Raw genomic sequence first — 13107 nt, 5'->3', positions numbered from 1 at the left:
ATTATAGTAAGGGCTAAGTTTAGGGTTGGGGTAGGTGTAGACGTTAATAAAACACAATCTAATAGGTAGAACAATTAATTTCATTGTTAGTTTCCGGTCTGAGCTGTATACCCTCTAGCCACAGTCAGACAATAATATTTTATTCATTTATTTATTTATTCATTTTCAGGTAAATTGAGCCTTAAAATTAACTCCAATAAATTTCAAATTAAAAGTGTATGTATGAGTCAGTCAATAAATTTTGGGGGTATTAAAGGAGAACATTTTTATTTATTTTTTTGCATCTTATTGTGTTTCTTTTCTGTTCAATTTGTTGTTTATGTCCATGTTTATATATTTCTGTTTTTTACGAACTGTTGTACCCTGCCGAAGTTAAAAGAAATCTTATTGTTCCTGTCAATGAGAGCTTAATTTATCGATACAAACCTGATATAATATTACTGTATTTTCCTTGTGATGTTTACACTAACAATTTAATTATACAACAGTCTGTGTACTGTTTAATTGTGCAGAACAAAAGAGTTTAGCACGTAGCCCAACGTCATCACGTTCAGTCTGGGGAGGGCTGTTTTCATGTGTCTCGTAAAGTGAAACCAAAAGTGATCGTCTCAGAGACGCCATTTCGGAGGATTCGAAATGGAACAAATGTCGTCACTTGCCATGGTAAGTTTGTTAAAACGTTTTATTGCTGTAATAGGCTATCAGCAATATTGGGTGTTGAACGTAAACACGTCAAAGTTGTTCGCTGCTCTGATGGCACTACTATTATGAGGATGAGAAGCGGCAGGACAAATTTATTGTCCTGCCGCGATAGGCAAACCGACACACCGGCCGCCATAGGCAAAAAATAACATAAATAATGACCATCCGCCCATGACTTTGAAATTTAGGGTAAAGGGAAAACACACTTTGCCAAAGACATTTGTCAGCTCTGATACTTTGCAATCTGCAAACCCACATTGTGAATCCACCATCGCAGGGCGGAAGTTTGTTTGTTTGTTTGTGATAACCTATACAACACCCCAGAAAAGTTAGGACGTTCCGTGAAATGCCATAAAATTATGATTGATGTGGCACATTGTTAACACACTTTGTACTAATAAAGGTTGAGAATGAACTGACAACATACTCTTCATTTTATGCTATTTCAGTGGCTGACCTTGTTATTGAACTGCACCGAACAAAAAATAAAAATAAAAAATCAAGCTTTAATAATAAAACGCAAAAGAAACAGATTCAGTCATTTTTACAGATACACAATTAATAAATGTGTTCAACACATCATGGTACAAATATATCAGGCTCGCTGTATTCTCCGTCATGCTTCGTTGGGGACGTTCTAACTTACGTGAAAAACGCTTAACGTGGCTTAACGTACGTAAAAAACGACCAGGAAACACCAAATTTCTGTCAAACCTTACTTGGAACAAACACTAACTACTATCAAAAGAACGAGCCCTTATTCCACAGAGAAAGTTAATAATAACACGTTAAGCGAAGTCCATTATAAGGAAACAGCTTAACGTTGTTTAACTTACCTCAACAAAGACGAGGGAAGACCAAACTTCTGTTAAATTTTACATATAATAAATAACGAGCTCTTAGTCAGCAAATAAAGTGATCGCCCCCAATAGAAGTCCATTATAAAAAACATGTTAAGCTTTTTCCTTAATGGAGTTCTATAGGGAGAACGCTTAACGTGATATTATTCACTTTGTGCTGAATGAGATCTCATTCTTTTGACAGCAGCAAATATTTATTATAAGTAATATTTGACAGAAGTTTGTTTTTCCCCAGTCGTTACGTTAAACCACGTTAAGCTGTTTCCTTATGGATTTCTATGGGGGACGCTTAACGTGATATTATTCACTTTATATGCTGAATAAGAGCTTATTCTTTTGACAGCAGAAAGTGTTTATTAAAAGTAAAATTTTACAGAAGGTTGGTTTTCCCCGGTCGTTGTTACGATACGTTAAGCCACGTTAAGCTTTTTTTTAATGGACTTCTATGGGGGAGAAAACGCTTAACGTGATATTATTCACTTTATCTGTGGAATAAGGGCTCGTTCTTTTGAAAGTAGTTAGTGTTTGTTCCAAGTAAGGTTTGATGGAAATTTGGGGTTTCCTGGTCGTTTTTTACGTACGTTAAGCCACGTTAAGCGTTTTTCACGTTAAGCGTTTTAGAATGTCCCCTTCGTTGTCTGTATCTCTGTCCTCCGTCCTGGCGCTGCTCTCCTGAAATTGCTGATGACTCTGTTAACAGAAATTAACTTGCAGTTTGTATTCTCTATAAACATTTAAATAATTATCACTTGAAATATTTATTATTACCATTGCTGCATGTTTCGAGATATCTGCAAATATCATATCATTGACCCAGACAATTTACATCAGATCATATTGTAATGAAACATCTGATTTACACCACTAATGTTTGGCTGTAAGTTTGACACCATATAAAATTACAGTATATAACTGCGCCAAAAGTGGCTTGAGTTGCCTGGCCACTTTGGTCACTGTGCCTCATCACTTCTGCTCACCAGTACTGAAATTTAAATGTGTCAAAATTAAGTCTATGTTGTTTTTGCACACACAGGCTTGAAATCGTGTCTTTCATCTAGGTGGAAGAACACCCTGTGAAATGAGCGTGTATGAGGAAAGAGACGAGGAGGCTCCTGTTTACACTCAGAAAGCAGCATCTCCAGGATTTAGCTGTGCGTCTATGAAAAGTAACAACTCTATGTATCTGCCCGCTTATCTGATTGATGGACCTGCTGTGACTTTTGATCCTGGGTGAGTATCGTGAAGTTGAATGTGAATTATAAAATACATTATAATAATTAAAGTTCTCATGATTCATGAATGCATGGTGACTTGCATTACATTACAGTGTAAAACTTAAATGCCTGAATGAATACAAGAGTAGCCATATGGTTTTCTCTGTATATATATATATATAGCCATATAGAGAGAGAGAGAGAGAGAGAGAGAGCGAGAGAGAGAAGTTGCACTGTAAATAGATAATTATTAAAATATGCGTCACTCTGACAGAGTTATCTGTTTGACTCTTTGTATCCGTCGTGTTTAGTTTCATTTGACTGTGGATATAAGATTAATGCCAATTTATTGTGTTTATTTAGATTTTATATGATTTAATTATTGCTATTAGAAACATTTTCAATGATCATAGAAAAAAAAAAACATTTAATGATATTAGGCCTGTCTTTAGCCATTAGAATGTCAGTTTATCAACAAACATAACTAGGGATTTCACCTGTATAAAATACACAAAAAATAGAATTGTCATCTTTTGGTAATATAACCTGACATTGTCTGTTGAACTTTGGGGAAAAAAGTTAGCTGATAATACCAGTTAAAACCCCGTTATTATCAGCTAATGGAACCCAGACTATGTAGTCTATTTTTATCTGTTTGTGTTTAAAAAAGATTTTGACAGTGGAAAAAATAAAGACAATAGTTATAGTTTCTAGACCCCATTTTTTTTTCATAAATGAGTAGTAAATGAGCACTACTACATGAGTAGTAAGTAGTAGTTTTTTTTTTTTATTTCCAAAATAAATCAATCTAATAAAAAAAAAACAGCTACATACCAAGCTCTTTCAATTAAAACTATGCCATTGTTGCTTAAATAAAGTTTGAATACACTACATATACTGATTTAAAATCACAGAATAATATAATTTGTGCCCAATAAAACAACTATATACCAACATATTGTTTTCTAAGGCTGCACGAAATATTTAAAAATCATAATAAATCATAGTGCTGATGCGCTACGGGTTTAATATGCACTTTATTTATGTGTGTAGGCTACGTGCATCTCATGCTGCTTCACACAAACAGTTATCATTTACATGCACAGACCATCTCAAATTCAATCTTTGCATATGCTGTGAGTCTGAGTTGCTTGTAATGATCATCTGGGAACAATGTGCACCATTCTCAGATATATAAGGTAAATCATTTATAAACCTATGCCAACACAGGAGAATAAATCATTGTCTTTCTAAATATGCTAAACTGTTCATCGCAACTTCAAAATAAATAAACCACAGGTGTCAAACTCAGTTCCTGGAGGGTCACAGCCCTTGCAGAGTTTAGCTTCAACCCCTATTAAACACACCTGATTCAGCTAATCAAGTCCTTCAGGTCTATTTGAAAACTACAGGTATGTGTGTTTGAAGCATGGATGGAACTAAATTCTACAACTAAACTGAGTTTGACACCCCTGGTTTAAACCCTCGTTCTTAGTTGTTTGGCCCACAGAGGTACTGCCCTCACTGTCATTTTGCTTTTTATAGAAATAAAGACCAATTAGTTCAGTTGAACATTAAACACTACAACTGTAAACTAAAGGCGTCTGCTCTGCTCCATCCAGCGTGCACTGCAGAGCTACAACACAGTGCGGCAGGAGTCAGATTTCACTGATCACGTGAAGAGAGAGGGAGAGTAAGAGGGGCTTTTTCAGTGTGAATGGTTAGGGTCTATAAAAGTGCGAAGGAGCGTGCAGCAAAAATGATGAGAAAATGATAGCAGACAGAGGATTTGGTTTTCAAGCGAAACGTAAAAGTAAAGTAAAAACCCTCTTCTTAAACCAGACATGGTGAACATGTTGGTTTTCTTTAGCAAAAAACATGTAAGCACTGTCACTGACAGCTAGTTTAGTGGTAACTTTATTCTTTTTTTTTCATTTTGAAAAGCCTGTTGTCTTTGCATTCACATTATGTCACGCTACAAGGCCTTTTTTATTTGATTCCACAGTGTTTGCTGAACTTTCTAAATAATACTTCGTGTGGTGCATGCCATGCCTCGTTTTTGTTGATGAACGTTTTATAAGCTAGTTTTTCATTGTACTGTTTTATTGTTGTGTGCTTTTCATTAAAGGGGTCATTGGTGCAAAACTAACTTTTCCAAGTTGTTTGAACATTAATGTGTGTTGGTAGTTTGTGTACACAACCACGCTACAATGATAAAAATCCACCCAGTGGTATTTTTTTAAATCTTTAAAAGTAATATCCCCTTTTTAAAATCAGTTCATTCTTAGCTTCTTGTCGTTGTGATACATTTGATTGACATAAGCGTCTTAACTTAGACCCGCCCTCACCGAGCTGAAACAGTCCGAAAGTATATTAGAGACTTTTCATTAAGACCCTAAAGAATTATATGAACTTGTGGAAAATGGGCATCCGATGACCCCTTTAAGAATAATAATGAATCCATTAATATAATAATAATAATGAATCCATTTCAAGCATTCATTTTAATCTTAAAAATGAAAGGTGTAAAGACAGTTATCTTTTCTTGTACAAACCCGATTCCAAAAAAGTTGGGACACTGTACAAACTGTAAATAAAAACATAGATGACATATCAAATGTTTAAACTGAGAAAATGTATCATTTTAAGGGAAAAATTAGTTGATTTTAAATTTCATGGCATCAACACATTTCAAAAAAGTTGTGACAAGGCCATGTTTACCACTGTGTGGAATCCCCTCTTCTTTTTATAACAGTCTGCAAATGTCTGGGGACTGAGGAGACAAGCTGCTCAAGTTTAGGAATAGGAATGTTGTCCCATTCTTGTCTAATACAGGCTTCTAGTTGCTCAACTGCCTTAGGTCTTCTTTGTCACAACTTCCTCTTTATGATGCAGCAAATGTTTTCTATGGGTGAAAGATCTGGACTGCAGGCTGGCCATTTCAGTAGCCGGATCCTTCTTCTACGCAGCCATGATGTTGTAAATTATGCAGTATGTGGTCTGGCATTTTCATGTTGGAAAATGCAAGGTCTTCCCTGAAAGAGACGACGTCTGTATGGGAGCATATGTTGTTCTAGAACTTGGATATACCTTTCAGCATTGATGGTGCCTTTCCAGATGTGTAAGCTGCCCATGCCATACGCACTCATGCAACCCCATACCATCAGAGATGCAGGCTTCTGAACCGAGCGCTAATAACAACTTGGGTTGTCCTTGTCCTCTTTAATCCGGATGACATGGCGTCCCAGTTTTCCAAAAATAACTTCAAATTTTGATTCGTCTGACCACAGAACAGTTTTCCACTTTGCCACAGTCCATTTTAAATGAGCCTTGGCTCAGAGAAAATGCCTGCGCTTCTGGATCATGTTTGGATATGGCTTCTTTTTTGACCTATAGAGTTTTAGCTGGTAACGGCGAATGGCACGGTGGATTGTGTTCACCGACAATGTTTTCTGGAAGTATTCCTGAGTCCATGTTGTGATTTTTATTACAGTAGCATTCCTGTATGTGATGCAGTGCCGTCTAAGGGCCCGAAGATCACAGTCATCCAGTATGGTCTTCCGGCCTTGACCCTGACGCACAGAGATTGTTCCAGATTCTCTGAATCTTTGGATGATATTATGCACTGTAGATGATGATAACTTCAAACTCATTGCAATTTTTCTCTGAGAAACTCCTTTCTGATAATGCTCCACTATTTTTCACCGCAGCATTGGGGGAATTGGTGATCCTCTGCCCATCTTGATTTCTGAGAGACACTGCCACTCTGAGAGGCTCTTTTTATACCCAATCATGTTGCCAATTGACCTAATAAGTTGCAAATTGGTCCTCCAGCTGTTCCTTATATATACATTTAACTTTTCCGACCTCTTATTGCTACCTGTCCCAACTTTTTTGGAATGTGTAGCTCTCATGAAATCCAAAATGAGCCAATATTTGGCATGACATTTCAAAATGTCTCACTTTCAACATTTGATATGTTACCTATATTCTATTCTGAATAAAATATTGAAATTTGAAACTTCCACATCATTGCATTATGTTTTTATTCACAATTTGTACAGTGTCCCAACTTTTTTGGAATCGGGTTTGTAAAAGAAAACACCAAGATCACAAATTTGAAAACAAAAGTTGAAGCGTCCAAAACATCTATTTTGATATTATTTTCTTCAACAAAACCATATGATTACTTTCTTTTGATATTTTTTTTAAAACAATTATATTGCCTCATTGCTATTATATATGTATTTAAGTGTGGCAATTTAGCTCAAAAGGGAAGATATTTAGGTCACACTTTATACTAGGTGGCCTTAACTATTATGTACTTAAACTAAAAAATAAGTACAGTGTACTTAATTTGGTCATATTGCATTGCAAAACACTTTTGCTTCTATTAAGGTGGGATATGGGTAAGGTTAGGGACAGGTTTGGTGGTATGGGTAGGTTTAAGGGTGGTTTAGGATGTAAGGAATGGGTCAACACTGGTAATTACAGAAATTAATTACAGATTTAATTACATGTAGGCTTTTAAAAATATATAAGTACAATGTAAAAACATGTATGTACACAATAAGTACATTGTACCAAATTATTAATTTAAATGTATGTACATAGTAGTTAAGGCCACCTAATTTAAAGTGGGACCTGTTTATAACAGGTTATAATTAATTATGAATATTTAGATCAGATCTCAGAATTACCTGTAGCAGAATCAATATTACAATTATGTGATCTGTTTGTCCACCGAATAGACAGTATATTAATTTATCAATTCTTGGAAAGATTATTTTTCTGGCCAAGAAAGAGTAACTTTCCTACTTTAGTCAGCACCAGCAGTAACTAAATAACAAAATGAACATGTAGCAAAATCAGCATGTACCAAAATCAAACATTCAGGGACTTCGAATTGTGAGCAGCACACTGAGACAACACAATTGTGAAATATAAGGTAAAATAGAACTCCAGCTAACATACAACTAAACTAAGCAAAACACAAATATGCATAAAGAAAGAAAATAAGGAAAGAATTAAACACACATCTAAATAGTTGTAAATGGTTCCCTCTCAGTTGGTCTCTTCGACGTCTCGTCGAGAGCCGACGAATTGGGATATCGCCTGGATAGACCAATCTACTTTGTGTGTAACTAAACGAGCCAATGAACATTGGCATGCATGATTGCAGCCAGCTGCAGCTGATCACAGCGTGAGCATATAATGCGCAGCAGGTGCCATGCATAGACAAGCTTTCGCTTCGGAGCCGAACCAGTCTTCTGACGAGTCAACGAAGCCATTTCTCAAAAAACCAACGTCTCTTTTTTTCTTTTTGTGTTGGTGGCACGGCGCTTCAGCGGCGGTGGTCTTCCGTGTCAAGTGGAAGCACACAGCTGGTTTGCACCACCCACCTTCTGTGTTGCTGCGGCCATCTCCCCTGTGCGCTTCAGCACTAAAAGAGCAAATTCCTGAAAGAGTGAATTCTAAAAGAGCTCCACGGGTGAACGTCTTTATAAAGACGAGGCATTTACATCATGCCTTTTTCCCTGTGCGTTTCTGGATGCAGCCGTTTCCTGGCGCCGGGTGATGGCCACGCACACTGCCTCACGTGTCTGGGCACTCAACACGCTGAGGCAGCGTTCGTGGATGAGTCATGCTCCCATTGCGTGAGGATGACCATCACGGAGTTGCGGACCAGACTCCGCTTCCTGCAAAGGGGCGGGGTTCCAGTCCCTCTGCCCAGATCGAGCGTTCCTCCAGGCAAACGCCGGGGGGGCGTTACTTCTGGAAGCAGGGGGCTGTCCGGTCTGACGGTGACGGTGAGGAATCCGTCGCCACTGGAGCTTTCAGGGGAGCGGGTTGGACCTTCTTTAGGGGTACCGCCCGTTACCTTTGGGGCTCCCCCCGACGAACAGATGTCGGTCGCGGCATCGGAAGGAGAGCCTGACCTTTCTGGGTAGGATGACGGCACACTGTCGTCCGCTGGGCGGTCAGCGGTGCCGGATACCGACCCGGAGATAATGGCTATGCTTGCCCGGGCCGCCGAGAGGGTAGGGCTTGAATGGAAACCTCCATCACGTCCTGATCCCTCCCGGCTGGATGATTGGTATCTCGGGGTGGCTCGCGCTGGTTCTCAGTGTCCCACCCTTCTTCCCGGAGGTGCATGAAAAGCTCACCTGAACGTGGACGGCACCTTTCACTGCCCGAAACCACTCGAGTGGGACTTCCTCCCTCACCACCCTTGATGGCGGGCCAGCGTGGGGCTATACGGGCGTCCCGCTGGTGGAGCGCGCTGTCGCGGTGCAGCTGTGTCCCGGCGCTGCTTCCACTTGGCGGGGCAGCCCGTCGCTCCCTTCCAGGGCCTGCAGGCACTCGTCGGCGCTGATCGGCAGTGCCTACTCGGCCTGTGGCGCCGCTGGTTCCGCCTTACATGCAATTGCGTTATTACAGGTTCATCAGGCTCAGGCACTGAAGGACCTGTACGAGGGTGGTCATGACCCAGAAGTTCTCCGTGAACTTCATATCACCACGGACCTCGCGCTACGTGTGACGAAGGTGACCGCGCGGCCTCTGGGTCGTGCCATGTCCACCATGGTGGTCCAGGAACGCCATCTCTGGCTGTGTCTGGCTGATATGAGGGACTGTGAGAAAACCAGACTCCTCGACGATCCGGTGTCCCAGACCGGCCTCTTCGGCAACGCGATGGAAAACTTTGCCCAGCAGTTTGATGGCGTTCCTGGACCACCATGGAGGATATGTCATGACCCAGAGACCGCGCGGTCACCTTCGTCACACGTAGTGCGAGGTCCGTGGCAAGTTCACGCAGGGCAGCCGCTCAGCCCGTCCAGGCCCCCACAAAGACCAGTGGCAAGCGTAAGAACAAGAGGCCCTGAGACGGGCGACCCAGAGATGGAGGATGCTGCTCTTCGGGAGATGGTGACCGCATCACTCCCTCCCCCGGAGAAGGGCCGGGCGGAGAATCTTTTGATTGTTTTTTCCTCACCCAAATAATCGACAAAAGAGCAATTTTCTCTATCTCTGGGTCCCCAGAGGGGACGGCGGGAGTGCGCGGGTCATCCCTGCACCTCACCCACCCTCCCCACTCACCAGCAAGCGACGATGGGCGGTTCGAGAGTGCTGCGAAACAGACTACTCACGCACCATCGCCTCATACACAGGTAAGCGTCTCACACACACAGCACATAGACGCTCTGACCCCGCTTCGGACCGGCTACGAGACGCCCGGGCGGGGTCCCTGCGCCATCTTTCGCTGCCCCTCCGCGGGTACGTCGGTGGTCCCCCTCGTGCCCCTTGTACACTACCTGGGAGCCTGAACAGAGCTTCCCAGCCCATCTTGCTGGCTGCTCCGGACCATCAGACTCGGCTATGCGATTCAGTTCGCCTGGCACCCTCCCAAGTTCAGAGGTGTTCACTTCACCTCAGTGAGGTGATGCTCCCATCTTGCATGCAGAGATCGCAACCTTGCTGGCGAAGGAAGCGATACAGCCAGTCCCTCCAGCCGATATGAGGTTGGGCTTCTACAGCCCGTACTTCATAGTACCCAAGAAAACTGGTGGTTTACGGCCGATCTTGGATCTGCGCATTTTGAACCGGGCCCTTCACAGGCTACCGTTCAAGATGCTCACACAGAAACACATTTTCAGATGTGTCCGTCCCCAAGATTGGTTTGTAGTGATCGACCTGAAGGTCGCGTACTTTCATGTTTCAATCCTTCCGTGCCACAGACCCTTTCTGCGATTCGCGTTCGAAGGCAGAGCATATCAGTACACGGTCCTGCCCTTTGGATGTCCCTCTCTCCCTGTCTTTACGAAAGTTGCATTCTCACCTCGACGACTGGCTTATTCTGGCACAGTCTCGGGACCAGTTATGTGAACACAGGGATCTGGTGCTTACACACCTCAGCCGGTTGGGCCTTCGGGTCAACTGAGGAAAGAGCAAACTCACTCCTACGCAGAGGATCTCTTTTCTCGGTATGGAACTGGACTTGGTCAGTCAGACAGCACGTCTCACGCAGGAACGTGCTCAGTCGATGTTGAACTGCCTGAATACATTTAATAGCAGGACGGCGGTCCCACTGAAACAGTTTCAGAGGCTCCTGGGGCATATGGCAGCAGCAGCATCGGTTACACCGCTAGGCCTGCTCCATATGAGACCGCTTCATGGCCGAGTCCCGAGGAGAGCGTGGCTACGCGGCTCTTACCGGGTTCAAGTAACACTGGCTTGCCGCCAAACCTTCATCCCGTGGTCAGACCTCTCATTCCTACGGGCAGGAGTGCCCATGGAACAGGTCTCCAGGCATGCTGTAGTACACACGGCTGCCTCCACCACCGGTTGGGGAGCCACGTACAACGGACAGGCAGTTTCAGGGGTTTGGACGAGCCCCCAGCGAAACTATGTCTATGCATGGCACCTGCTGCGCATTATATGCTCACGCTGTAATCAGCTGCAGATGGCTGCAATCATGCATGCCAATGTTCATTGGCTCGTTTAGTTACACACAAAGTAGATTGGTCTATCCAGGCGATATCCCAATTCGTCGGCTCTCGACGAGACGTCTCCGTTCCCTCTTTCAGGGAACGAGGGTTACAATACGTAACCGAGATGTTACTTACATTAGCTTTGTTGCTGAACAAGAGTCCTGATACGGCAGACAATGGAAGTTCTTGAATTATTTTAGGAGAGCAAGCTGGAGGTTTTCTCTAGTTCTTCTGAAGATAGGGAAATCCACAGTGAGTCTACAAAGTTATTTGAAGATAAAACTACTGGAAAGTTAAACTCAGTGATGAGTCTCGATGAGTGTCTCGAAGGTTTCAGCGTTAATCTGCTTGAGCTAGGATCTTTTTAAAGTTTCCCTGTCACACTCACATTTAGGTTGACTGGCCAATCCAAAGCTTGGATTTTTGAGCGGGAGAGGTTTCTTTGTCTCTATTTTATGGCCCATTTGCATGTTTATGGCTGGTTTGTGAAATTGGTGCAGTTCCCTTCCGGGAACTCTACACTGCGTCCTGAGACACTTTGGGGAACGCCATTGGCGGGCCGCACTCTGAGTCATGTCCAACGTCCAATGAGAAACGGGAGTGACGTCACAGGCGCGGTGACGTCATCGACCAGGAAGTATATAAGCACGTGCGTTTGAAGCTGGCGTCAGCTTTTGTCATTCAGCGAGAGCGCTCTGTGTCTTTGTCTGTCTGGTTTTTACTGCTGTTTTTTCGTGCCAATTGCACCACTTTTATTTGAGCAGTATGCCAAAAGGGGGAAAACGATCTTTTAAAACAAAAAGAGCGGTTGAGCAGCCACATAGAAAGTGTGTCCCTCCCTGCCAACGTTTCATTGTTGGTGGGGATACACACGATCTATGTGTAGTCTGCTTGGGAGCGGAGCATGCTAGGTCAGCCCTTGAGGGGGTTGGCTGCCCACAGTGCGAGCGAATGCCGCTGCGGTTGCTCCGTTCCCGGAAAGCCCTCTTTGAGGAGGGGGCTTTCACTAGCGTTCCCCGTGGGTCTGGCCCCGCTTCCGCTGAGGCGGAGCGGCAGCTGCACTCATGGGGTTCGCAGGTAGATCTGCTGGAGGGAGTTGAGACGGGTGATCCCCTATCTCTCTCCTCACCCAGCGGATCGTATGACCTCCTCTTGGATGAGGAAGCCCGCACTGCGGTTCCTTCCCTCCTTCTGTCTTCCTCCGAGGAGGTTGATGTTGAGAGCGTTGACACCCCACAACCGCCCCCCCATTCACCCCAATACGAGGAGCTAGTGGAGGTGCTGACTAGCGCGGTGGCCAAGCTTAACATCAGTTGGCCACCAGCACAAGATCATGAACCGCAGGGAAGCAGGCTCGATGAGCGCTTCCTGCGGGCAAAGCCAGCACCTCCCAAACGGAGCCTTCCTTTTTTCCCTGATCTCCACAAAGAGATCAGGAGATCGTGGGAAAAACCGTATTCCTCGCGTCTCTTCTCCCCGCCTCTGATTACTACGGTAATGTGGGGGGGATGGAGGAGTACGGTTACAGGGCGATGCCCCAGGTCGAGCAGACACTAGCGAGCTATCTGTCTCCCGGCCTGGCATCGTCCCTGAAGGCTCCGTCCTTACCCACCAGGCCACTAAAGATCACGTCTGGTCTGATGGGTAAGGCATATGCGGCAGCAGGTCAGGCTGGTGGTTGCCTACACACCATGTCTGTACTCCAGGCATACCAGGCCGACCTGCTGAAGGAGTTTAGTGACGGTGAGGAAGTGAGCGTCACAGAGATGCGCAGGACCGCAGACCTGGCGCTCCGCGCCACCAAGGAGACCGCCCGTGCCATTGGGCGGTCTATGGCAGCCT

The 13107-nt window shown here is 43.8% G+C and overlaps 1 protein-coding gene across 1 annotated transcript in view; it reads left to right on the top strand.

Moving 5' to 3' along the window:
* The first annotated feature begins 562 nt into the window (after positions 1 to 562).
* The window catches only part of LOC141318465 (uncharacterized), a 70689-nt gene continuing 58144 nt past the window's right edge, over positions 563 to 13107 (top strand). The window contains exons 1-2 of the mRNA XM_073833200.1: positions 563 to 663; positions 2596 to 2792. Coding sequence (XP_073689301.1) covers positions 2641 to 2792 — 152 coding nt within the window. The 5' untranslated portion in view covers positions 563 to 663; positions 2596 to 2640. The remainder of the gene's footprint in view (positions 664 to 2595; positions 2793 to 13107) is intronic.

Source organism: Garra rufa, chromosome 1, assembly GCF_049309525.1.
Source record: "Garra rufa chromosome 1, GarRuf1.0, whole genome shotgun sequence".
Lineage (NCBI taxonomy): Eukaryota > Metazoa > Chordata > Actinopteri > Cypriniformes > Cyprinidae > Garra > Garra rufa.
Note: the sequence above shows the minus strand (reverse complement) of the source record. Positions and strands in the feature narration are given on the sequence as shown.